Source organism: Geotrypetes seraphini, chromosome 10 (assembly GCF_902459505.1).
Source record: "Geotrypetes seraphini chromosome 10, aGeoSer1.1, whole genome shotgun sequence".
Classification (NCBI taxonomy): Eukaryota; Metazoa; Chordata; class Amphibia; order Gymnophiona; family Dermophiidae; genus Geotrypetes; species Geotrypetes seraphini.
The window spans coordinates 28,859,919-28,887,909 of NC_047093.1; the positions used below are offsets into that span (position 1 = coordinate 28,859,919).

A 27,991-nucleotide genomic window follows, 5' to 3' on the forward strand; every position below is an offset into this window, starting at 1 on the left:
CTAATCATTTCTATAGTGCTACTGGACATAAGCAGCATTGTATACATTATATGCAAGTACAGTGGAACCTTGGTTTGTGAGCATAATTTGTTCTAGAAGCATGCTTGTATATGAAAGTGAGTTTCCCCATAAAAAGTAAGGGAAACTCGCTTGATTCGTTCCACATCTCCCCCACCCCATGAGGCCACCGGTGCTGCTCGTTTCCACCCCACCACATCCCAAAAAGACACCCCCCTCCCCCGCGAACTGGCTTCGCCCACCCAAACCCTTACCGCGATCTGGCACCGGCATGCAGCACCAATGCACAGGATGTGCCGGAAGAGTCTACTGCTTGCCGCTGATCTCTGCTGGGCTGGGCATCCACGCATGCTCAAGGCCTTTTGGCTCTCGCTCTCTCCAAAAATCTCATTAGAATCTCAGACAGCGCGAGAGCCAGAAGGCCTTGAGCATGTGCACAGATGCTCAAGGCCCAGCCCAGCAGAGATCAGCAGCAAGCAGCAGGCTCTTCCAGCACTGGCATGTCCTGTGGGTTGATGCTGCGTACTGGTGCCAGACTGCGGTAAGGGTTTGGGTTTGGGTAGGCAATGCCGGTTCTCAGGGGTGGGGGCTAGCAAATAGAGTCAACGTTCGGTTTGCGAGGCATGATTTGCAAGAGTGTTTTGCTCATCTTGCAAAACACTTGCAAACTGTATTACTCACAAACCGAGGTTTGACTGTACTTTCTCTGTCCCTAGTGAGCTCACAATCTTAATTTTTTGTATCTATGGCAATGGAGGGTTAAATTTTAAACTGTAAATGTTTGTGTCTTATTAATTTTTAATTTTTGTATTTTGTTTAGTAAAATTAAATAAGCGATTCATCAAAGTCTAATAAAAACTTGAAACTATAGAAATTAAGTCGTATTAGTATTACTCTGGCGAGACTTCCTTTAGAATATTATGTACAATTCTTGAGGCCGCACCTTCAAAAAGATATAAACAGGATGGAGTAAGTCCAAAGAAGGCTACTAAAATGGTCATTGTCTTCCGCATAAGGCATACCGAGACAGACTTAAAGATCTCAATATGTATACCTTGGAAGAAAGGCAGGAGAAGGGAGATATTTATTTATTTAAAAATTTATATACTGTATATTGTCTATATACGGTTTACATAGTCACAGTCATAAATGTTGTTCAAACAAACATTAACTAATTATAAAAGCTGTACCACAAAAATTTGTTCATTACTCAGATAATAGATCAGCAGGTCTCGGCTTAGAAAGGCACAAAAACAATTGTGTCTTTCGGTTGAGAGAAGCTCTGGAATGAGGGGGCTTGGGATGAAGGTGAAAGGGAATAGATTGAGAAGTAACCTCAGAAAATATTTCTTCACAGAAAGGGTGATGAATGCTTGGAGCTGCCTCCCAGTTGAGTGTATCCGAGTTCAAGACAGCTTGGAGCAAATACATTGGATCCCTAGGGGAGAAGAGGGGATAGTGAATGGCACAGTTGGGCAGACTAGATAGGCCACATGGTCTTTATCTGGCTTCATTTTTCTTTGTTTCTACAGCTTAAATTGTAGACACAAGAAGTAAACGGAGTCAGGAGAGCAACAGGAGAAAAAGGGCTGGATTAGGGAGCAGAGTAATGGTTCTCTTCTCATTTCCAGGCTCACTGCCTCTCCTTCCTTGGAGGTTATCTGAATGTTGGAGGGTGCAAAAACAAAACACCCCTGCTGCTCTGGACTCTGAAAAACAGCAAACTGGTCTGCGTTCCAGAATGTTCCCCCAGAAATTAAGCCTTGATGCTGGTGGTAGTAGCAGTTGAATAATACAGTACAATCGCTATTGAGGCTTTTTTTACAAAACTATTTCATTTCTTAATTATTTGTATACCTTACTTTTTGTTCAAGTCCATTTGGGAATAGCAACAACAACAAAAAAAACAACACAACCCTTTTTGTATTGCAACTTTCATGCATTATTATTTTGTTGATCACCAGGATCACCAGCAAGTCGGACAGGACCCAACTGATGAAAGACAGAATCCACCAGATGGCGGACGGAATCCACCAGACGCCGGGGGAGAAGGACTTTGTGGAATACCCGAGCAGAGAGAGGAGGCCAAGACCCACCAGAACCCTGAGGGAGAAGTAGAGGACCACACCAAAGATACAGACTTAAGACCAAAAAGGAAACTGAAGAAGGGGAAATCTGCAGTCATAGTGGGAGACTCAATCCTGAGAGAAGTTGACAGTCACATAGCAGGAGGGAGAGAGGACCGGCTAGTGACATGTCTCCCAGGGGCAAGAACGAAGGACATCACCAACAGAATCGAGAGGATCCTGGAAGGAGCGGAGACAGAGGAGACAGCGGTGATAATCCACACTGGAACAAACGACGTCAGCAGAAGAAATTACAGCAGGACTACACTAACCGAGCAGTTCCAGACCCTGGGAAGGAAGTTGAAGCTGAGGACACGGAAGATAGCTTTCTCAGAGATCCTGCCAGTACCGAGGGCAGATGTAAGGAGGCAGACTGAGCTGCAGGCCATAAACGCATGGCTGAGGAGATGGTGCGAAGAGGAAGGCTTCCACTTTGTAAGGAACTGGTCAACTTTTTGGGGTAAGAACAAGCTCTACAGGAGGGACGGACTGCACCTGAGCACGACAGGAACAAGAATGCTGGCAAATAATGTCAAGAGCACAATAGACAAGGCTTTAAAAACTGAGGAGAGGGGGAAAGCTGACAGTCGATCTGGTGTCAACGCTTCGGGAAGGAATATCAAAGGAAGATACTGAAAGGGAAAAATGCTAAGTAGGCCTCCAAGGCAAGTGGGAAAATTGCGAAAAAGGACTCAAAGACGAACTACAGGAGTTCAAGGAACAAGTGAAATTAGAGAGCGAAAAGAAGGAAAAACAGCAGGAACTAAAAGGACATGCAGAAATGAGGAAGGCAGCCGAGGACAAAGAAATCACACCATGGGAAGGGGAAGAACAAAATGGGACTCAGGGGCTGGCACCCCAAGAAGGGGACGACAAGAGAATCAACCCACAAGGAAGAACAACAGGGAAAGTAAAAAACCAAAACTTAAATTGTTGTACGCCAATGCAAGGAGTCTACGGACCAAAATGGGAGAGCTGGAAGTCATGGCCAACAAAGAGGACCTAGACATAATTGGAATCACAGAAACATGGTGGTCTGAGAACAACAAATGGGATGTAGTACTACCAGGTTATAAACTCTATAGGAAAGACAGGACATGTAAGAAGGGAGGAGGAATAGCGCTATACATAAAGGACTCCATTCACTCGACCAGGATGGATACGGCAACAAGGGCAGAAGGTTTGGAATCGCTATGGGTTAAGTTACCAGGAAGAAAGGGAGCCAACACAAAATTGGGACTTTATTATCGCCCACCTGGACAGCCAGAAACAAGTGACAATGACCTAGAAGCAGAATTGAGGCAGGAATGCAAAAGCGGAAGGGTGACGATTATGGGAGACTTCAACCACCCTGGGATAGACTGGAGCATTGGACACTCCAGCAGCGCGAGGGAAACAAAGTTCCTGGAGGCTGTGAGGGATTGCTTCTTGGAGCAGCTGGTCCAGGCACCGACACGAGGAGAAACCACTCTTGACCTAATCCTCAACGGTCTAGGGGGACCCGCAAAGGAGGTGGTAGTAGTAGGGCCACTAGGAAACAGTGATCACAACATGATCCAGTACAAACTAGAAATGGGAACATCAAAAGTGAAGAGAACCACAGCGACGGCACTCAACTTCAGAAAAGGGAACTACGAAGCTATGAGGAAAATGGTGAGACATAAACTCAGAAACAGCTCACGGAAGATGGAGACCGTAGAGAAAGCCTGGTCCCTACTCAAGAACACGGTGCAAAAAGCACAAAACATGTACATCCCCAGGTTTAGGAAAGAGCGCAAACAGAATCAAACAAAAAACAAGGTGTGGATAACAAAGGAAGTGAAGGCGGCGATAAGCGACAAGAAATCATCATTCAGAAAATGGAAAAAGGACCAAACTGAGGAAAACCGGAAGGAACACAAAAAACACCAGAAAGAGTGCCACCGAGTGGTTAGGGAAGCAAAAAGAGAATACGAAGAGAAGCTGGCTGGGGAGGCGAGAAACTTCAAACCGTTCTTTAGGGTACGTGAAAGGGAGGCAACCGGCAAGGGAGGAAGTGGGACCGTTGGATGATGGAAACAGAAAGGGAGTGGTAAGAGAGGAAAAAGAGGTAGCAGACAGGTTAAACAAGTTTTTCTCATCGGTCTTCACGAGCGAGGACACATCCAATGTACCAGAACCTGAGGAGATTATAAGTGGGGATCTAGATGAAAAGCTGGAGCGAATAGAAGTAAGCCATGAGGACGTCCTACGACAGATAGATAGATTAAAAAGCGACAAATCACCGGGCCCGGATGGAATCCACCCAAGGGTACTAAAAGAACTGAGAAAGGAAATAGCGGAAACACTCCGACAAATATGTAATCTATCATTGAAAACTGGGGAGATCCCGGAGGACTGGAAAATAGCAAATGTCACGCCTATCTTTAAGAAAGGATCAAGAGGAGACCCGGGAAACTACAGGCCGGTGAGCTTGACTTCGGTTCCGGGTAAGATGATGGAAGCACTTATTAAGGACAGCATCTGCGAGCACATGGAAAAAAATGGGCAGCTGAGGGAGAGCCAACATGGCTTCTGAAGGTCTTGCCTCACAAACTTACTACATTTCTTTGAGATAGACAAAGGGGAACCCGTAGACATAATTTACCTTGACTTCCAAAAAGCTTTCGACAAGGTACCCCACGAACGGCTGCTTAAGAAGCTGTGGAACCACGGAGTGGAGGGGGATGTATACCGATGGATTAAACACTGGTTGGCGGGCAGAAAACAGAGGGTTGGAGTGAAGGGCAAATACTCAGACTGGCAACGGGTCACGAGCGGAGTTCCGCAGGGGTCGGTGTTGGGACCGCTCCTGTTCAATATATTTATAAACGATCTGGAGACAGGGACGAAATGTGAGGTTATCAAATTTGCAGATGACACCAAACTCTGCAGCAGGGTTAGAACCACGGAAGACTGTGAAAACCTGCAAAGGGACCTAAAGAAGCTGGAAGAGTGGGCCAAAAAGTGGCAGATGCGTTTTAATATAGAGAAATGCAAGGTCATGCATGTTGGGAAAAAGAACCCGATGTTCAGCTATACAATGGGGGGAACATTGCTAGATCAGTGTTCTTCAACCTTTTTACACCCGTGGACCGGCAGAAAAAAAATAATTATTTTGTGGACCGGCAAACTACTAGGACTAAAATTTAAAAATCCCGTTTCCGCCCCATCTCCGCGAGCTCGGTCCCCACAAATCATCTGTTCCCATCCACACAAGCCTCAGTTATGATTTTATATTGAATGTATTTTATTAAAGTATAAAAAGAAACAATATTCTGTAGAATTGTCATTTTATAAATACAAATAATTCAGAGCAAGGATCAACAAAACCCCTGTCTCCCCTCCCCTTCACATATATCCCCTCTACTATCAAGAAAACTGAACAAGCCAAATTATTACAGAATGCTACACAGAAATATCATGCTAACAGAATACTGAAGTAACACATGACAGGAATAGTTTTAGGGGAGTGCAACTAGGGCAACTGCCCACTGGTCAGAGAGCGCCCTAAGCCAGCTGAAAGCTAAAGAAGCACTGCCTGGGTTTTGCAGTCCCCAGTTATGTCTAACACCAGCTCTAGCAGGATATATATTTCAAATCTGATATATTCTAATCACAAAATAGAAATAAAATTATTTTTTTCTACCTTTTGTCGTCTCTGGTTTCTGCTTTCAATCTTTTTTTCACTCTCTTCCTTCCAGCGTATGCCCTCTCTGTCTCTTCAATCCAGCATCTGCCCCTTCCATCCACTATCTGTCCTCTCCCCCTTCCATATGGTATCTGTCTTCTTTCTATGTCCCTCTCCCCTTTCCATCCAGCTTGTGCCCCTCTCTCCTATTTACATGATTCATTCCAGCTTCACTGCTCTCTTCATTTTTATCTCTCCTACACCAGATCTATCATCGTTGTCCCTCTGCTTATTTTTCTGCTGACCCCTTCCTATCATCAATCTCTCTACTTTCTCATGCCTGTGTCTCCCCTTCCCCTCCTCTAATCTCTCTGCCAGCTGTTCCTTCCTTTTTTCATTCTCCCTTCCCTCCTCCTCCTGTCCAGCAGTAACTCTCTTCCCTTCCTCCCCTCCCAGCAGCATATCTCCGTCTCCCTCTCCAGTAGCAGCTGTCCCTTTTTTTTCCTTGCCCAGCAGCTTCCCAGATTCCTTTCCCTCCTCCCCTCCCAGAAGCATCTCTCCTTCTTCTCCTTCTCCAGTAGCAGCTGTCCCTTTTTTTATCTTGCCCAGCAGCTTCCCAGATTCCTTTCCCTCCTCCCCTCCCAGATGCATCTCTCCTTCTCCTTCTCCCTCTCCAGTAGCAGCTGTCCCTTTTTTTTTCCTGGCCCAGCAGCTTCCCAGATTCCTTTCCCTCCTCCCCTCCCAGATGCATCTCTCCTTCTCCTTCTCCCTCTCCAGTAGCAGCTGTCCCTTTTTTTTCCTGGCCCAGCAGCTTCCCAGATTCCTTTCCCTCCTCCCTTCCCAGATGCATCTCTCCTTCTCCTTCTCCCTCTCCAGTAGCAGCTGTCCCTTTTTTTATCTTGCCCAGCAGCTTCCCAGATTCCTTTCCCTCCTCCCCTCCCAGATGCATCTCTCCTTCTCCTTCTCCCTCTCCAGTAGCAGCTGTCCCTTTTTTTTCCTGGCCCAGCAGCTTCCCAGATTCCTTTCCCTCCTCCCCTCCCAGATGCATCTCTCCTTCTCCTTCTCCCTCTCCAGTAGCAGCTGTCCCTTTTTTTTCCTGGCCCAGCAGCTTCCCAGATTCCTTTCCCTCCTCCCCTCCCAGAAGCATCTCTCCTTCTCCCTTTCCAGTAGCAGCTGTCCCTTTTTTCCCCTGCCCAGCAGCTTCCCAGACTGATAGTGGTTTTCTCCCCTCCCAGTAGCTCTTCTTACTTCCCAGCGCAGCGATTCACGAAGGCAGCCTCGGGTCCTTTGTTGGGTCGCGCCGCCTCTGAGGAAAGAGGAAGTTGCATCATCAGAGGCAGCCGCGACTCAGCAAAAGCCCCGAGGCTGCCTTCGTGAATCGCTGCGCTGGGAAGTAAAGGAGAGCTGCAGAGAGGGGAGAAAGCCACTGTCGGAGGCTCCCCAAGATCTCTCCGGCCCAGCGCACGCTTCCGATGCTGATCTTGCCGGTCCTGCGCGGACCGGCAGGAAGTTCAAATGAGTCAATCTTGCCGGTCCTGCGCGGACCGGCGAAAATATTCCTGCGGACCGGTACCGGTCCGCGGACCGGCGGTTGAAGAACTGTGTGCTAGATGTAAGTACCCTTGAAAGAGACCTGGGTGTGCTGGTGGATACAACATGGAACGCACTCCCAGAGGTTGTAGTGGGGCAGAAGACACTACAGGGATTCAAAGAAGGTTTGGATAAATTCCTGAAGGAAAAGGGGATTGAGGGATACGGATAGAAGTAAGGATAGGTTTTTTAGGGCAGGGAACACTTGACAGGTCATGGACCTGATGGGCCGCCGCGGGTGCGGACCACTGGGCGCGATGGACCTCTGGTCTGATCCCGGTGGAGGCAACTTCTTATGTTCTTATTTGTGTATTGTCTGTATTCTCTTTTTTGATGTAATTTTTATTTTCGGTACACACCACTTTAAGCTCTTTAAGAAATGTGTGAAAAATAACTGAATGCTGTCTTGGGACAAAGATAACTACTGACCATGGAAATAATTAGAATAAAAAGTAGAAAAAAACCAAGCAAATCCCATTTCATTTTAGGGGACACACCATATACAGTATATTGTTTTCAACAGAAATTGTGCTGCTTTTTAAAACCTGGTGGTCTAGCAGCGAGTATAATATTTAAATAGTGAAGGAGTGCCCTTCAGTGTGAGGATGTGAGCTCTGCAGACCTGCTCAGAAGAGCCGTTCTAATGCTCTTAGTATCACAGAGCTGCACCACTACAGGGGCCGGCCGCACACCATCATAGGGCAGCTCACCGTGTGCAATTAATGCTATAAATTAATACAGTGAAAAATTGTGACAAAAAGAAAAGCTCCCACAAAACCCACAGACCTGATGGCGGGAAAGCTAAAAATCAATTCAAACACTTAGCTGAATTTGCAGTTTGTAAACACCAAGTCCATTCCAATGTTCACAAGTGATCACCACATACAGTTCCTGTGTCTAACCACAGTCCAACCTAGCTGGGCTTCAGGGCAATCAGCCCCTTCATCAAGGACTAGAACAAGAAAGGCAAAAACGCCGTGGAGTCAGGGAGTCAACAGGCTGGCAAGGCAAAAGAGGGCAAACTGCAAATTCAGCTAAGTGTTTGAACTGATTTTCAGCTTTCTGGGTGGCTTAGCACTAATTGTGCACGGTGAGCTGCCCTATGATGGTATGCAACTGGCCCCTGTGGTGGTGCAGCTCTGCGGTGCTAAGAGCATTAGAACAGCTCTTCGGAGCGGATCTTCAGAGCTCACATCCTCACATTGAAGGCACTCCTTCACTATTTAAATATTATACTCATTAATGATTATTATGAGATTGTAGCCCCTCGAGGTGTACAATTCCCAGTGAGGCAGGGCAGGAGCGATCTTCCTATGCTCCTGCCCTGTGCAGAACTGGGAACAAAAATGACTGCCGTGAGTTCCCATGGTCTTGTGGCAAAATGAAAAGAAATACTAGACACACCAAGTGATACAAATATTGCAGTCAATATATCACTCAAAAATAAAAATTCCCTTGAGCTTTTTTCATTTTGCCTTAAATCAGTGACAGTAATTCAAAATTAAGGGCTTCAGGGCAGGGAATATTCACACCCTTTTACTCTGAACTGTGCCACAGAGGCTGCATGGCTGGAATTTATGCCAGATACTGATGAGCCGCCAAAGTTTTGTTTCCATTATAAAACTACCCTTTATATTAAAAGTCTGGATTTCCACAATTCTAAAACATGGGGACCATGTAATCCACAAAAATGTGGGCCACTGTTCTGGTGGCTTTATTTTACAAGTACCAAAAGTCTGTCTCAGGGCAAAGAGTCCAGCACGTTTTTTTCCAGATAACGTCTGCTATTAGCTACATGAGACAGCAGCCTCTCAAGTAAAATTTTGCTGACTTGTGCCCTAACTGTAGCCGATACTGTTTGAAAAGAGGAAGTCCCTTGCTCACTCTTGCTTGCTCCACAGTCTGGTTTTGCTACCATTTCAGCTAAGTTCCTGTTTGAATTACCCAGTAAAAGCCCCAGTGGTCTGCCATTTCCTTTTCACCCTCAATCTACTACTGTGTAAACAAATAATCTTTCCAAGATGGAGGAAGCTTATGGGAAAGACATGGCCCATCACACCCAGCCTACTACAGATTCAGCCGTATTGAAGATACAATCCTTTTGACATGGATGAAAACATTTCTTATTTTGGAAAGGCTGGTAGATATAGAAACAGGGAAATAGTCACATTAGAGCACAGTTCTTCAACCGCCGGTCCGCGGACCGGTACCGGTCCGCAGGAATATTTTCGCCGGTCCGCGCAGGACCGGCAAGATTGACTCATTTGAACTTCCTGCCGGTCCGCGCAGGACCGGCAAGATCAGCATCGGAAGCGTGCGCTGGGCCGGAGAGATCTTGGGGAGCCTCCGACAGTGGCTTTCTCCCCTCTCTGCAGCTCTCCTTTACTTCCCAGCGCAGCGATTCACGAAGGCAGCCTCGGGGCTTTTGCTGAGTCGCGGCTGCCTCTGATGATGCAACTTCCTCTTTCCTCAGAGGCGGCGCGACCCAACAAAGGACCCGAGGCTGCCTTCGTGAATCGCTGCGCTGGGAAGTAAGAAGAGCTACTGGGAGGGGAGAAAACCACTATCAGTCTGGGAAGCTGCTGGGCAGGGGAAAAAAGGGACAGCTGCTACTGGAAAGGGAGAAGGAGAGATGCTTCTGGGAGGGGAGGAGGGAAAGGAATCTGGGAAGCTGCTGGGCCAGGAAAAAAAAGGGACAGCTGCTACTGGAGAGGGAGAAGGAGAAGGAGAGATGCATCTGGGAGGGGAGGAGGGAAAGGAATCTGGGAAGCTGCTGGGCCAGGAAAAAAAAGGGACAGCTGCTACTGGAGAGGGAGAAGGAGAAGGAGAGATGCATCTGGGAGGGGAGGAGGGAAAGGAATCTGGGAAGCTGCTGGGCAAGATAAAAAAAGGGACAGCTGCTACTGGAGAGGGAGAAGGAGAAGGAGAGATGCATCTGGGAAGGGAGGAGGGAAAGGAATCTGGGAAGCTGCTGGGCCAGGAAAAAAAAGGGACAGCTGCTACTGGAGAGGGAGAAGGAGAAGGAGAGATGCATCTGGGAGGGGAGGAGGGAAAGGAATCTGGGAAGCTGCTGGGCCAGGAAAAAAAAGGGACAGCTGCTACTGGAGAAGGAGAAGAAGGAGAGATGCTTCTGGGAGGGGAGGAGGGAAAGGAATCTGGGAAGCTGCTGGGCAAGGAAAAAAAAGGGACAGCTGCTACTGGAGAGGGAGACGGAGATATGCTGCTGGGAGGGGAGGAAGGGAAGAGAGTTACTGCTGGACAGGAGGAGGAGGGAAGGGAGAATGAAAAAAGGAAGGAACAGCTGGCAGAGAGATTAGAGGAGGGGAAGGGGAGACACAGGCATGAGAAAGTAGAGAGATTGATGATAGGAAGGGGTCAGCAGAAAAATAAGCAGAGGGACAACGATGATAGATCTGGTGTAGGAGAGATAAAAATGAAGAGAGCAGTGAAGCTGGAATGAATCATGTAAATAGGAGAGAGGGGCACAAGCTGGATGGAAAGGGGAGAGGGACATAGAAAGAAGACAGATACCATATGGAAGGGGGAGAGGACAGATAGTGGATGGAAGGGGCAGATGCTGGATTGAAGAGACAGAGAGGGCATACGCTGGAAGGAAGAGAGTGAAAAAAAGATTGAAAGCAGAAACCAGAGACGACAAAAGGTAGAAAAAATAATTTTATTTCTATTTTGTGATTAGAATATATCAGATTTGAAATATATATCCTGCTAGAGCTGGTGTTAGACATAACTGGGGACTGCAAAACCCAGGCAGTGCTTCTTTAGCTTTCAGCTGGCTTAGGGCGCTCTCTGACCAGTGGGCAGTTGCCCTAGTTGCACTCCCCTAAAACTATTCCTGTCATGTGTTACTTCAGTATTCTGTTAGCATGATATTTCTGTGTAGCATTCTGTAATAATTTGGCTTGTTCAGTTTTCTTGATAGTAGAGGGGATATATGTGAAGGGGAGGGGAGACAGGGGTTTTGTTGATCCTTGCTCTGAATTATTTGTATTTATAAAATGACAATTCTACAGAATATTGTTTCTTTTTATACTTTAATAAAATACATTCAATATAAAATCATAACTGAGGCTTGTGTGGATGGGAACAGATGATTTGTGGGGACCGAGCTCGCGGAGATGGGGCGGAAACGGGATTTTTAAATTTTAGTCCTAGTAGTTTGCCGGTCCACAAAATAATTATTTTTTTTCTGCCGGTCCACGGGTGTAAAAAGGTTGAAGAACACTGCATTAGAGGGCCCAGGTAATGATGGATGAAAACGAGTAGATAGCGAAATCTAAAGCAAAGACTGTTTCACTAGACACGTCGCTGAGTATTTCTGCAACTAGAGTTGTCACTAGCACTGAATCAGCTGCTCCACTGTTTCCAGTAGGCCAACTCCATACATAATTGTTTTGTTTATAAAGTGTAACTTGCAGCTTTATTAAAAAGACAGCATACCTTGCAGGAGGTCGCTCTTGCCATGCAAATATTTTATCAGCTTGGGCAAGCAGAATTAACACTAGCGATACAGGATTTACTCTACCAATGTGAAAGGCTAATCAAAATCCCCCCCCACCAAGTACAGCAACAACAACAAAAAAAAAACATTGAGAAATGCAGGGCGTGGAGTAAGACTGCATTTCATGCAGTGCTGCCGGGGCACAATATTGAATTCTGGCACTTTGCTCCACTCCAATCTCTTTCAAAAACCCTAATTTATATCCTGCTGCGCTATTGCTCCACCATTATTGAAATCATTACATAGATCCAAAACCAAGCTTATAATTTACTGAGCATTTGTGATCCCACTCTGTTACATGAAGTCAAGATGTGGACAATCTGAGGACGACACTTCAAAATTTTAGAGAATCACCAAAGTATAACCAGAAAAACACTGTTCTTTTGTATGGAAAATTTTTGAGGTGGCTCAACTCAGTTCAGGCCGCCAAATTTAACATAACCCCAAGAGCTTGGACTGCAGGTGGAGGTGAGGAGAGAACATGTCAGAGAGGGTGTGCCGACATCAGTGTAGTGTTTGATGGGAGTGGTAGCATTGGCTGCTTCATGCTCTGCAGTTGGTTTATGCCTGTGGGACGGATAACCGGAGTGGGATTTTTTTTTTTTTGTCAGGTGAGCAAGGGAGCACAAGATGGTAAACAGCAGTGGTATCTCGCCTGCTTTCCTGCTATGCCAAACAAAGGATTTTTTTGTCCACCCACCTAATTTTGTATATGAGTTAGCAACAAGAACAGCATTAGACAATTTGTATTTCTGGCTTGCAAATGTTTGGATTATTTGTAAAGTTGTGGCAGTAAGAATTTAGTGCCTAACTGTCAGGAAAGGAAAAGGGTTACAGGCAACTGTAGTGTAGACCCTTGCTAGGGTTGTGGCAAGAACACTGTAGTGGAATGGACAAACTGGAGTAAAAGGCATGACATGACATGCAAGAATAATGTGGCAGTCAGCAATTAACTCCAAAGAGTGACTGGAAGGTTGGGGGGGGGGGCAAGGGCAAGACCAACTTTGCTTAGGTTTATGACGTACCAATAAAGCTATGGCCAGTGTTATCCCAAACTTGAACTATTTTTCTATAATTGTTAGGGTTGGAAAGTATGATGGCAACTGAGCTGGGGGGGCAAGGAAGTCATAAGAACATAAGATTTGCCACTGCTGGGTCAGACCAGTGGTCCATCGTGCCCAGTAGTCCGCTTACGCGGTGGCCCCTAGTTCAAAGACCAGCGCTCCAACCGAGACCAGCCCTACCAGTGTACGTTCCGGTTCAGCAGGAACTTGTCTAACTTTGTCTTGAATTCCTAGAGGGTGTTTTTCCCTATGACAGCGTCCGGAAGAGCATTCCAGTTTTCCACCACTCTCTGGGTGAAGAAGAACTTCCTTACGCTTGTATGGAATCTATCCCCTTTTAACTTTAGAGAGTGCCCTCTTGTTCTCTCTACCTTGGATAGGGTGAACAACCTGTTTTTATCTACTAAGTCTATTCCCTTCATTATCTTGAATGTTTCGATCATGTCCCCTCTCAGTCTCCTCTTTTCAAGGGAGAAAAGGCCCAGTTTCTCTAACTTCTCACTGTACCTTTCTCTTTGACCCCTTGGGGGTGCCTTGAAAATGAGTTCAGCAAGCTGCCAAATGCTTCTTCCATTCTTCTGGAAGCTTGAGGCTATCCTAGCCCGTGTTGGGTTGCTGCAAATTCCATGATCTGGTGTTTTCCATCTTCTGATACCATGACAGGAATTCAAGGTAGGAATTAAAAAACTACTTGAGAGGCACATGTGGGAAAGACATCTCAGGTGCCTATGCTAACGAAACCAAGGTTTATATATCACCTGATACTAGCTTTGCTTGAATGCCCCACTTCAGCTTCTACAAGCAAACTAGTTTCCTAGCTCACTCGAGGCTACACTAATGAGGGGGGCCTGAGAAGGCACATCAAGGCCATCGTCGAGGCTGACACAAAGGAGTACATCAACGTGTGCAACTGCTGCCCAGGACTGCTCCAAATACAGAACGATAGGCTACAAGGATCACAGTACTTGGAAGACCCATGACAGCAAAAGGAGGCAAAAAAGCAAGAGCAGTAGGAATAACATGCTACAGTTTCAACTCAGGATCATCATCCTGCTTGTAGGCACATGCCCAATCTACAGACTAACTGAAAATTGGCTTCAGATTAACTCGAGAGCCACAACATAAACAGGACAATTAAGAAAAACGAACTTCCTCAACTGCATGTAAGTGGCAATGATGGTGATGATAGTACAGCCTTCTAAAGCAGAGGTTTTCAATCCAGTCACCCAGCCAGCCAGTTTTTCAAGATATTCACAATGAATATACATGAGAAATTTTCATGCACTACCCTCCACTGTATGCAAATCTGTCTCATGAATATTCATTGTGAATATCTTGAAAAACTGGCTGGCTGGCTGTCCTGAGAACTCCCATTCTATAGACACATAGGAAAGAAGAAATGCACACAAACTGCAAACCAAATTGTGAGCTTATTCAGAATCCAGACTCCTCAAAACTAATCCATCCATTCCTCTTCCTATTAAGATTTGCCTTTGTGCAAACACGTGCTATGGTCCATGTAGGAGAATTTTAAAGAAGCAAACAAGAGGAGCCCGATTCCCTTGCTTAAACCAAACTTTGAACCATATCTGGATTCTCTAGCACCAAAGACCAAAGTATGTCTTAGAGGAGCTGAAAATCAGTGCTGGTTTAAAGACTTTACACTCCTCCCTCCTTATTTGTGGTTTCACCTATTTGCGTTTTTTTTATGCCAGGATTCCTTCCCCCCCCCCCCCCCGCCAGTGAAGCGACCTTACCTGGTGATCTAGCGGTGATGTGGGGCAAGAGCAATCTTCCTACACTCCTGCCCCGTGCAGAGCTGTCACAAGACTACAACGGGAACTCACGGCAGCCATTTTCAAAGACGGCTCTGCACGGGGCAGGAGTGTAGGAAGATAGCTCCTGCCCCGCGTCACTGCTAGACCACCAGGTAAGTTCCGGGGTGGGTCAGAGCCGGCCCAAAAGTTGTTCGTGAATTTTCAATATTCGCGGGCCGGCTTTGCCCCTAACCACCGCGAATACGGAGGGAGGGAGTGTACTTCTAGTCAAAGTAAAAAAAAAAACCCCACAACAAACAAATCAGCTGATATGAATACTAACCCCACCCATACCTAATAACCTCAAAATTGCACTGGCAAATGCAAGGTCTGTAAATAAGACACTATACTGACCTCCTCACAGACAATAACTGGGACATCTTCCTAATTACCAAAATCTGGCTTAAAGAGAATGACAGAGCTACCTTGAGTATGCTTTGTCCACCAGGTTGCCAAGCAATAGCTTGCTCACACACCAGTACTAGAGGTAAAGGTGTAGCCACCATCACTAAGTCCAGCCTCAACCCAAGACTGATAAGATGCCACCACACTAGAGCGCCTCACTTTCTCGGTGGGTCACAACAGAAGGCCCAACCTTCGCCTTGATATACCGAGCACCACACTATCCAATGGCCGTCTTAGATGAACTGCTATCCGTTCTTAGCAAACTGGTTTTTACAGTTGGAAACTAACTTCGCAAGCTACCCAAATGAAACCAGATCCCCGGCAGACTTCAGCACTTCATTAACAGTCTTAGTCTTCCAGCAAATGGTTCCCTCACCGACTCACTCTGTGGGCCACATCTTAGACCTAATCTTTATTCAAAATGATACTCCACACACCACAGAAACTCCTGGCTGCACCACCAAACCAGTACCCTGGTCCAATCACCATTTGATCACATTCAAGCACACCTACACAATCAATCAATCAATCATCAACCAGGAAACAATCCCAACATAAGAAGATATACGACGACGACGCTATCAACTTAGGATCTCTCCACAGGCCTTTCCAACCTAGTGGGAACATCAAAACCCAATTCTGAATCTGTTGACGAGGCTGCCGTGGACTGGCACACGGAGGTAAAAACCCTATATGAAGGGCTAGCGCCAGTCAAACAGATTAAATACTATCCCAGCAAATACTCCTCCCCCTAGTTTACTGACGAATTAAGAACTAAGAAAAGAGAACGAAGAAAAGTGGAAAGGAAATGGTACAAATCCAGACTTAACAGTGACAGGTACAAATGGAAGGAACTGTATGAAGAATATAAAAAAGCCACCCTGTTACCCGTTCTGAGCTCTTTGGGGAAAATGAGATAGAAAATGAAGCAAGTAAATAAATAAACACCCCTTCCCCTCTTTGTACCATAAACACTTCAATTTCTCATCGTGTCACCAGATGGCCTAGAAGTGGATTACATATTCAGCATGGAAAATATTGAAAATGACACTTCCTCTCACTGAGGCAACAAACCATCTTTGCTTTAGATAAGATCTGTTTGTTTTTCCCCAAGTTAATTTTTTAATTACTTATATATCCACTCATTTCTGAAGTTTTATCCAGAAACTGCCACTAAAGCAGTAAGGACGAGTTGAAGTGACAGGACAAATAAAAACCCTTCTGCCAACTTTGCATTTATCAAAGTTGAAAAGCAAAGATTCCTATAGCCAATGGAAACTGGAACAATTGCATCTTGTTAAAAAAAAAAAAAAAGTTTATCACTTTCAAGACCCGAAATTTTGCCAGCTGGAACAAAAAGTCAATCCAATAAGGAACCATTGGGGGAACCCTTCAATACGCCATAGCCATCGCAAAGGCAATACCAACAAGGTTCAATGAGGATGAGTTGTCTTTATGTAGATTGTACACTGCTAAACTCAATTTCCCCACAGAGAAAGAGGAAGCAGAAACAGCATACAGGACACTAGACTATGTCAGTCAAAGTAGGTAGCGAGCCAGAATGTGTCACAGCCATCATCTAAACCACGCAAGTTACAAGAATTCCTATCCTGTTCTCTCCTACTTTTTACTAAAGCATGTAGGCTTTTGGTTTGGGTGGCCTGGTGGCACTAAATGTGGTAATTCTATTATCTTTTCTTTGCTATTATGCATTTCCTTTTCTTCTTTTTTAAGCTTTTTTGGATTTTAGTATTGTACACCACCTTGGTTTTGCTTTAGAAAGGCAGTATTATCAAGTCATTTTAAACATTAAACCAGGCTTGTTCAACCCATGGGCCAGAACTCAGCCCGTCAACCTCATTCTCATTCTCTTGGCCTGCAGAAGCTCCCTGAAGGCCTCTGCTTCTATCCCGCCAATGGTTTAACCAGGAACTTGAGCTGTGTGTTACCGAAGTTGAGGCTGCTCCCGTGGTATCAAGTCTCGCAAGATCAACCTGAACTTCCGTTGTAGCACAGCTCAACCTTGTGGTGAAACTAATAGAAGCAAAGAAGCAGGGATCCATCAGAGGGCTTCACAAGCCTTCTGCAGACCACTCATAGTAGGAAAGCAGAGAACCTGAGGCAGAGGAAGGATCCATTGAACATCACAGCAGGGAAGCAAAGATCTTTCCAAATAATCAGGTAAGGGAAATAAGAGGGGCAGGGATTACATATAAGAGAGGGAAATGGGGGGGAAGGATGAGGGGTGGGGGGGAAGAGAGAAAAAAAAATATAAGAAGGAAAGAGAAAATCAGCCAGATACTAGAAAAAAGGCGAATGGAAACAGACGTGCAGGCAAAAAAACCCAAACAAAAACCAAACTGGGACTCGGGGGAGGAAGGGGAAGAGGAGGGTCAGAGAAACAGAAAAAAATCATGGGAGCTTCATTTTGAAACTACCATTAACATTACTCAGATAGTGGGGAGCAGTGGCATGGCCCCCTCCAAACCTGCACTGCACCTGTTAAATGGCTAACAGGATGCCAAAGCTCCGCCAGTCAAAGAAATTCCCTGCTGAGTTGCTCTCCTCTTCCTGGCATTGCTGCAATAACCAAAAGTTAGCTAGGTGCTTGAGAGTCCTGGATTACAGCAGCAGGGCCAGGAGAAGAGTGGCTCACTAGAGCATTTCTTGGCTGACAGGGCTTTAGCATCTTCGCCAGCAAAGGTACTAATTTTAATGCACAAACGGGTGGAGGGAATATGATGCCTCCCCTTTTATTTTTATTTATTTATTCAATTTTCTATCATTCTCCCAAGGGAGCTCAGAACAGTTTACAAGAATTTATTCAGGTACTCAAGCATTTTTACCTGGGTCCATCCAAAAATCAGAGGGCTGGTTATGCTTCTGGTAGGGAACCCATAGGAGCCCTATATAAGAGGCTTGGGGAGGTTAAGCCACCCTAGCTCCAACCACAACCTTTCCAGCCCACAAACCTGCTGTCTTCTCTCTCCTGTGGTATCATCCTTGAGTTCATGTTAATAAGCAAACACAGAAAGAGTGGAGATCACAACTCTCTGCAGTCCCTACTGCTTCCTATGCTGGTTCCAATTATGTTAGAGGAGATAGGATCAGCATAGGAAGCAGTAGTGGGGTGCAGGGCCACGGTCCCACACTACTTCCTTGGTTGTATATTAGCATGGACCTAGCAGAGGTGCAGCGGGAAGGAGGAAAATTGTTTTGCAAAGAGATGGATGAGATGGGGGAGAGAGACAAACAGGGTAAGACTGTATGGATGAAAGGGAGCGAGAAAGGGGTAATACTGGATTTAAAGAAACAAACAGGGTAAGACTGGAGGGCCTGTAATACTATGTTTACTGTGCTATGTTTTGCTGAACTATGCTCACCATGCTATGTCTCACTATACCGTGTTTTTGTCATATTATATTTTTACCGTGCTTTGTAAACTTTGGTGTGCCATTTTTGTCAGACAATATTTGCCATGCTATCTTTTACCATACTATGTCTGTAAATGTGGCACAGTAGTTAGATCTGTGGGTGTAGATTCTAACCTACACTGCTCCTTCTGATCCCGGGCAGGTTGCCAGATTCCCCATTGCCCCAGGTACATTAGATAGATTGTGAGCCCACCAGGCCAGACAGGGAAAAATAGCTGAGTACCTGAATTTTATTTATTAAAAAAAATTTATATACCGAATATATATCTGTGCCATTAAAAAAAAGAAACCCTAACAACAGTGACAGAAGGTTGCTCAAGAATCATGGCCAGATCGGAAAATGGGCAATCGAGGGGAAAAACACACAGTGGGCCGTTTTGTTCACCGGGTCGGTAAAAGTGATCATCGCTAAAGCAGTGAAAACAGGTTTAGCAATGATCGCTGACTTTAGTGCATCTAGCCCAGTGGTTCCCAAACCCTGTCCTGGGGGACCCCCAGCCAATCGGGTTTTCAAGATATCCCTAATGAATATGCATGAGAGTTTTGCATACCTGCCGCTTCCATTATATGCAAATCTCTCTCATGCATATTCATTAGGGATGTCTTGAAAACCTGACTGGCTGGGGTTCCTCCGGGACAGGGTTTTGGAACCACTGATCTAGCCCATAGTGAATAAGGAGGTAAGGAAGAGTGGTGATACTGAATGGGATCAAGATATGGCAGAGGGGAAATACTGCATAGGAGGAGAGAGAGAAAAAGAGATAAGACAGGGGCAATGCTGAATGATGCAGAGATGGGCAATACTGGATGTTGAAGGGGAGAGGAGGAGAGAAATAAGAGATACTGGATGGCAGGGAGAGAGAGACAGAGGAAATATTGCCTAGGGGAAGATGGGAGAGAGGGTTAATTTTTCATAACATTTGGCTCTTCAAATGTTATGAAAAATTAAATGAGGCCCCTGATTTAAAAAAAAAAAAAAAAAAAAGGCTGGACAAGCCTGCATTAAATCACCTAATAAATATCACACAGCCTCAAAAATTACAGAACAATAATGCTAAGAACATGCAATATACAGGAATGCTTTTGACTAGGAAAGCTTAAATATTAAATTACATTTGCTTGCATTGCTAGCTTCTTAATTTTTATAATACACTTTTAAAGTAGATAACTACCAAGGTCTGAAAAATTAATGTCCTTTGAATCTCCACACAAAATTTACTGCACAGCTTTCCTATTCAATCAGCTGTTTTATAGAACTCAGAGTCAAAGGACAAGTAACTTCACTCACATTTGGAAACAAGCCACAAGATGACTAACAAGCAGCTAATGGCTACAGTCCAACTACTACTCAATCAGGAGCAGCAGTGGGTATATGGTAACATGACATCATAAGGATTTTTGCTGAAAATCACAATCGGATAACATGCACGTTTCCCTTCCATGGATAGACCAACTGTATTACCATTATCATCTTTAGATGAAATTCCAGTGCTACACAATGCTGCAATTCCTTCTACATAAATCACAGCATTGTACTGCTAAAGAAAGCTACTTCCCAGAAATTATAATGAAAGATGTACTAATAACCTTAAATGCAAAAAACACAAGACTCATGTTACAGTGGTAATTGGAGACAATGCCAGGGAAATCAAACTCAAATAAATGCACTTTTCCCTTTTTTTTATTACTAAAAATATACACAGTACTGCAATTCTGATTAAAGCTTTTTTGGGTGTATGTAAATATTGCTTCCAGTTTGAACTGCTATAAATATAGCCTTGGGCCTGTCACAATGATTACAATGAAGCAGCAGAGGCTTCACCAGCTCTTTTGTGCAATCACTAAAATCACAGCAGAACTGCTGGAAAATTAAAGGGGTGCGATCACATCTCAAAACAAGAATTTTACTTTTCTTCAAAAATAGTAATGAATTAACTGACACTAGCATTCTAACTAGAAATTGGCTATTATATAAATTGGCCCGTTTTCTATTTTAATGGAGTGAAAAGTCCACTATTGTTTTCTGGTATATACTAAATATGTACAGTTTATTGATAACAGCTTTTGAAGGTGTTTAAGTCAGTCCAATTTTGGCACCAAATCTGTCATCATAGTAAATACACAAGTTCTAAAGATTTAGGGCTCCTTTTACAAAGCCGCGCTAGGGCCTAAACGCGTGGAATAGCGTGCTCTAAATTGCCATGCGTGCTAGCCGCTACCGCCTCCTTTTGAGCAGGCGGTAATTTTTGGCTAGTACGTACAATAGCGCGTGCTAAAACGCTTAGTGCAACTTCGTAAAAGGAACCTTTATTTTCCCCAGTCCATTAACTAAATTTCATATTCTTCTACCTTCGAATATTTTAACTAAACAAAGTTAAAGGTTCTTTTTTTTGCTACAACTCCTAGAATTAGGATACAGATATTTCAGATACACAGAATATGAAGGCAGGGCTGACTCAAGGCTAACGTAGAGATATTGAAATTTGGGTTCCTATTTTCAATGGAGGTGGCTCCAGCAAAGCACCTTTCTTTCTTCACCCTGCCCAGCATTCCTCCACCCCACCCCTTCCACCCACCACATAATATAAAAGGTGCAAGTAGCATACCCCAGAAGCTGGTCCTACCCACAGGTGAAATAGCCAAGAGCAGTTTATGGACTCCCAAAATCATTCTTCCATTCAAGTACCTTTAAATGGTCACTTAATATAAGAACAAAGCACAAGGTCCATGGAGCCTAGCATCTTGTCTCTCACTGGTACCCAGATCTATTTCTGAAAGCTGATTTCCAGGGATAAGCAATGAGTTTCCCAATACGGTCAGGCTAATAATTTTATCACATTTACCTCCAGAAATCTGACTTTATACAGTATTAACTGGCATACAATGAATGCACAGAAAACACAGGCCAGTGTAACAGGCTAAGACAGAGGAGGAGCAAAGAGGGCAGGGCGCTTACCTTTAAGACGTCTCCTCTTTTGAAGCTCAGCTCGTCGTCGGCTGTGGCTTTGAAATCGTATTTCGCCACGGCTTCCATGCTCGGCCCTTTTACTGCTCCTAGGAATCACCGAACAAGAAAGATCCTGGGTCGGTAGGTAGGGGGAGGGGGGGAAGTGGAGGAAGAGAGAGGGTGGGGGGGAATCTCTTCCTCCCCGCAGCCTGTCCCGATCCCACGATTCTCCGCACTCCAGGAACCGGGCTACATGGACTCTTGGCGGGCCTCGTTGCGGCTGCTCGATCGCTGCTTTTGCGGGAAACGTGCAGGCATATGCGACAAATATAGGATCCGTCCTGCAAGGAGAGAGCGAAAAGAGTGGATGAGTAGTCCCGGATCCCGGAAGCTCGACCCCCCCCTTCCAGAGCAGCGATGGGCTTCAAACAGATCACCAGGCTGCCCTCCCCGTTGAGCCCAACTCTCCCAGGCCGGGCATCGGGCAGGAAGTTCGTATTGACAGCCGCCGCAACCAATGAGCGAAAAGCGCCCAGTGATCAGGCGCACACTTCCCCTTTCCCAGCTACAGGCAGAGCTCCCAGAAGGGCTCAGACCTCTGAATAGCCCTTCCCCCCCCCCAACTCCCCAAACGTACATCTCCCTCAACCCAGCTGGCAAAGCTCAAGGGAAAGCAACGATCAAATCCCACCAAAATAATCAGCCAACCCATCTGAGCAGGGAGGAGACTGAGCCATCACTTCTTGCTAGCAATGACTGAAACTACCCACCCATAGAAAACGTCTCCAAAGAGTCTTTCCGCTCCCTCCCCCCACCCCAGGCACCAAGAAAGGATAGAGGAGGGGGGGGGGGCGCAGCTGCTTCCATTGCCTCAGTGGCTACAGCAGCCCAAATCAAAAGATTACTATTGAATTTTGTAAAACAAAAAAGAGATTGAAAAGTGTGACCTCTTGATCCCTTGCACCTGCTAATTCTACTGCAGTGTACTGCCTCTCCCAGACAAAGGAAAGAAAGGCTTCCCGCTGCAATGGTGACAACAAGGGTCTGCTGTGGCCACTGCCAGACTGTTGGCTCGTCATTCACATGAAACACAGTTTGGGTATTTTCTAAAGCCTATTTTAGAAGCATTTTTCAAAGATCTAACAAACAGAAAATGTCATCATTAGCATAGGTCCATGATGCATATTTTAATATTTAGTCTTTCCAAATGATTGCTAGAATTCAGATATAATAGAATGATTTTTTTTTTTAAGGTACATGCGTTTTCTAGAAAATGTTGAGTATAAAATAGTAAGTCAAGGACCACACAAAATGGAAATCTCATTTACTTTTGCTCTGCTTGTTGTTACTAAAAATGGTTTGGATACAGAAATACTGTTATCCACTTAAAATTTTATTTTAACTGTTGCCTCACTTCTATTCTACAAATAAGGTCATAAAATTAATGTTTCTCTGCTTTTTATTTTGTTTACAGAACAATGTTAAATGTGAGTAATTTTTAACAGAGACTGGGGGCTATCAATTAAGAAATTAGCAAATATATTCTACCACCATTTGTGGCAAACACTTTAGGCCTCTGTTCAAAAGAAATTAGCTCTTTGGGGAGAATAGGATAGAAAATGAATGAATGAATTAAATAAATACTCAACATGGTTCTTGTGGCAACATTTTGAAAACATGCTCTCCATATTATGTAATCATAATCTGAAATATCTACATATTTAACTTGGGAGCAAAGTGGATAAGATTTTTGTTTTGCATTATTATTTCCCTAGTGAAAGAAGTGCTTCCACTAAAAAATATATATATATATGTATATATATTATTACAATGAGCAACTAAGGGCTCCTTTTACAAAGGAGCGCTAGCGGTTTTAGCGCGCGCTAAAATGCCGCGCGCACTAGCCGCTATCGCCTCCTTTTAAGCAGGCGGTAATTTTTCAGCTAGTGTGCACTAAAAACGCTAGCGCACCTTTGTAAAAGGAGCCCTAAGTTCTCCAGTAAGTGGAAGAAATGAACTATACTGACCGAACCCTTGTACCATTCTTTACTGGGATCTGACACATATATCAAAGCAGATTATCAGCTTCAGAACTGGTTACTGCTCACAGAAGTAATTGGGGAAAAAAGTGTGTCAGTAAAATATCTAGTTTGGAAACAGCTGATGTGTTGACACTCTCTTGTCTGGTACCCTTAAAACACTAGCTTTGCAGTTTTCAACTCCATGGTACAATCATAACCAATATACTGTAGTGAAGTGTGGTATACACATCCAAGATGAATCAGAGAAAATGAGCAGTTATTAACTAAACCCGCTAGGTAAAATAAACAGCCACGGTTGCCAGTCCAAATGAGGAGCCAGTACTAGAATTTGTCCATAGATGGTGAGCCTCAAGCTGCCAAGGCAACAAGTACCAGCAATTTATGCTAATTATCCCAGTTATTTGAATATATGGAAATCTCCCCTGAATATCCATTATAGAAAACCTCTTTAAAAACAAAAAGATTTGTTCCCAAGCCTTAAGGACTTAAGTTTAATGTAACTGCTAGGTGTCCAAATTGATCCTCATTTACACTCAATTGGGGGAAGGGACGAGAACCAATTTGGGCACTTATCTTCTATTCCAATCTTGGCAGGTAACAAACATTCAAAACATATAGTATTAAAACAAAACAAAACACCTAATCAACTCATGTCAGAAGGCACTTCATCAAAACAGATAAGCAACAAAATTGGACAAATAACCCCCCCCCCCCCCATAGGAACCACACTGTATATCAAAATGATCAAGAACCAATGCTCTTCCAAGTTTCAGAAAAAGTATAAATCAAATGGAAAAAGGGTTAGAAACTACTACTAAAGAATATTGTCCTGTGATTATCTTGGAGCCCAACTGCATTGTTATGAGAGTGGAATACCAAGACCCAGTAATAGAGCAATTATGAATAAAATGACAACCTAAGTATAGATTACTTTTGGGAATGAGAATATACTGTCTTTCTAAGGTTACAATCAAAGCAGTATACATATACAGTACACTTCTCCCTCTGTATTTGCTGTGATAGGGGATTAACAGACCTGCGAATACAGAATAACTTTTTCAAATGTTATTTGCTGTTTTCTATTAAAAACCATTGTGAATATGGTGAAACCACAAACAACATGGTGGGAGCCTTGGCCTGTTCTAGAAGGAGAGGCAAAATACGGTGATGAAAGTGCTGGGAATCAGCAATTTTCTCTGTAAATGCTTGGAATCAGCGATTTCTCTATGCAAGCTGCCGTAATTTGGGGGGGGGGGGGGGGGAGCCAGAAAGCTAAAAACCACAAATAATCGAAACCACGATTGCTGAAACCTTAAATACGGAGAGAGAAGTGTAGATACTTATTTTGTACCTGGGGTAATGGAGGGCTAGGGGACTTACCCAGAGTCATAAGGAGCTAAAATGTGACTTGAACCTAGTTCTCCTGATTCTCAAAAGCCTTTGAATTAAATATTAGGCTACTCTTTTGCTCCCTTTCCCTGTTGTTTGTTTGGGGGGGGGGAGGTGTCACAAAGTTTGACTCAAAAGAGAAGCAAGATGCTCCTACAGTAAGCAGAAAATTCCAAAACACCATGTATTAAAAGCTTGTCACAACACTATTCAATCACAGCCTATCAGGTATCGGAATAGGGTGGACCACTAGGGCCTTGGCTTGACCAATATTTTATCCAAAACAGATCAATAATTAAAGTTTGAGGGTGGGGCTGCAGATTGGTTTCTTGTGTTCCTCCATCCAAAAGGTGTTGTACTTGTACTTCCCCTGTCCAGCCCTGGTAATAACATAGTGCTCTTTAATTGCAATTATTGTACCACACAAAAAAAGTTACCTGAGAATGAAATGCTTGTGTTTTGTGTGCACTATATATTAATTCTAGACCATGTCTGCTGTGTTCTGGTTAAGGACACTTTGCTACACTGCTTTGAAAATATATATATATATTTTCCTGTATCTTCTCTCTGGCTTCTGCGATTGTGTCACGACTTTTGCAGTTGTCAGGGTCTTGCTGTATCTGAAACCCAGACAGCTGCAACGATCAAACTTTAAAGTCCTAATAAAATAGGTGTAATCAAGTCAAATACATTATCTCGAAGACGAATCTCCATTCTCTGTTCCCTATTCTGTCCTCCTCAGACTGCTATAATGTAACATATACATTCTGTAATCCCTTATATTGTAAACCGCCTTGAACCCTGTTTAGGCATAGCACAACTCAAATACTAGATTAGATTATTTAAAAAATATATATAGTATAAAGGAAAATGCTTGTTTCTATGCAAGTGCTTAATGTGTTGGGTCTTTCAGGAAGTCTTTATTTTATTTACTGTCTGCAATATCCTCATGTTCCAAAGTTTACAAGAAATTCTCAGGGTCTTAACACCTCGGGTTTTGAGCCAAGCCACACAGGCACCGAAAGAAAGTGTGTTCAGGCGGAAGGAAAAGAGGAAGAAGAGAAAACTGGCGAGACGGGCATTAGTACTGGGTGGGAAGGAAGGCAGCAGCCTAGGAGGTAGGGTGGAGAGGAGGGTGTGCCGCGAGAGGGCAAGGGGGGGGGGGGAGGATACAAGGGAGGAAGGATGCCCATTTAGTAACGGGAAAACACAACAGAGGATCGATGCGAACCGAACGAAAAGAGACAGCCCCGAACTCTGCGGAGTGACAGCCCAGCTGAGACTGTTTCAACCCTCCCCAGCCCAGGCAGCGGGGCCTCAGCACGTCAGCCCGAGACGCTCTGGAAGGCCCAAGTCTGTTTCCCTTCTCTCCCACCCCCACGGACGAAGCTCCCTCCTCCTCCCTCCCCACCCCGGGGAACCTGCAATTGGAGGCCGGCGAGCTTGGCCTCGCGCGCCCGCTCCTCACCGCTTCCACCAAGCGCCGCCTTGGCTCCTCTCCCTCCCGAGTTCAGGCCGCTTCCGCTCCGCCTCGGTTATTGCCGGCTCTCGCGAGAGAGCGCGCGCGCGAACTCAAAGGACCGCCCTACCAAGCGCCTTTCCACGCCCACTTAACCCGATACGTGCCGAAGAGCGGAGACCAGCTACGTCCAAGCAGCGCTGGAAGTTACGCCTGAAAACTGGAGCCGCCCTAGGAGGCCCGAGGCTGGATTTAAGATGTCTGCGCCTCGTTAGGCAAGTCTAGGGAGTAGTGGCAAGGGAAAGCTTCCCCTTCCCTTGAGATCAGAGAACACGGATAGCGAAATATAGTTTTCATTTATTTTAGGATAGTTTGGTGCCTTCAAAAGTTGCACTTTCTTATGCTTAAATCCGACAAGGACTGTAAATGTTATCCGGGCAGGGGGGGCAAGAGGAGAGGAGAACCCTAAGTGATTAGAAAGTCACAGATGAATATCTTGAATATAAATGTTATTGGGGGGGGGGTAGGAAGAGAGGAAAACCCGGGGAGGGGCAAGAGGAGAGGAGAACCCTAAGGGGGGAAGGAAGGCAAGAGGAGAGGAGAACGCTGGGAGGAGGGCAAGACGAATATCTTGAATATAAATGTTATGGGGGGGTAGGAAGAGAGGAAAACCCTGGGAGGGGCAAGAAGAGAGGAGAACCCTGAGGGGGGGAGGCAAGAGGAGAGGAGAACCCTGGGGGGAGGGCAAGATGAATATAAATGTTATTGGGGGGGGGTGGAAGAGAGGAGAACCCGGGAGGGGCAAAAGCAGAGGAGGACCCTGGGGGGGGGGGGACACGAGGAGAGGAGAACCCTAAGTGATTAGAAAGTCACAGATGAATATCTTGAATATAAATGTTATTGGGGGGGGGGTAGGAAGAGAGGAAAACCCGGGGAGGGGCAAGAGGAGAGGAGAATCCTAAGGGGGGGAGGCAAGAGGAGAGGAGAACGCTGGGAGGAGGGCAAGACGAATATCTTGAATATAAATGTTATTGGGGGGGGTAGGAAGAGAGGAAAACCCTGGGAGGGGCAAGAGGAGAGGAGAACCCTGAGGGGAGGGAGGCAAGAGGAGAGGAGAACCCTGGGGGGAGGGCAAGATGAATATAAATGTTATTGGGGGGGTGGAAGAGAGGAGAACCCGGGAGGGGCAAAAGCAGAGGAGGACCCTGGGGGGGGACACGAGGAGAGGAGAACCCTAAGTGATTAGAAAGTCACAGATGAATATCTTGAATATAAATGTTATTGGGGGGGTAGGAAGAGAGGAAAACCCGGGGAGGGGCAAGAGGAGAGGAGAATCCTAAGGGGGGGAGGCAAGAGGAGAGGAGAACGCTGGGAGGAGGGCAAGACGAATATCTTGAATATAAATGTTATTGGGGGGGGGGTAGGAAGAGAGGAAAACCCTGGGAGGGGCAAGAGGAGAGGAGAACCCTGAGGGGGGGGGAGGCAAGAGGAGAGGAGAACCCTGGGGGGAGGGCAAGATGAATATAAATGTT

At 45.1% G+C, this 27,991-nt stretch overlaps 1 protein-coding gene across 2 annotated transcripts in view; it reads right to left on the minus strand.

Annotated features, from left to right (window-relative positions):
* Nucleotides 1-26,632, minus strand: part of GRB2 (growth factor receptor bound protein 2) — a 106,405-nt gene extending 79,773 nt beyond the window's left edge. Inside the window, exons 1-2 of one of the 2 annotated variants that reach the window (XM_033961138.1) lie at nt 26,422-26,632; nt 21,579-21,910 (exon numbers count right to left, since the gene is read on the minus strand). In XM_033961138.1, the coding sequence (XP_033817029.1) occupies nt 21,579-21,656 (78 nt within the window). In that variant the 5' untranslated portion in view covers nt 21,657-21,910; nt 26,422-26,632. The remainder of the gene's footprint in view (nt 1-21,578; nt 21,911-26,421) is intronic. The other variant, XM_033961137.1, reaches the window with a different exon arrangement.
* Nucleotides 26,633-27,991: the final 1,359 nt, after the last annotated feature.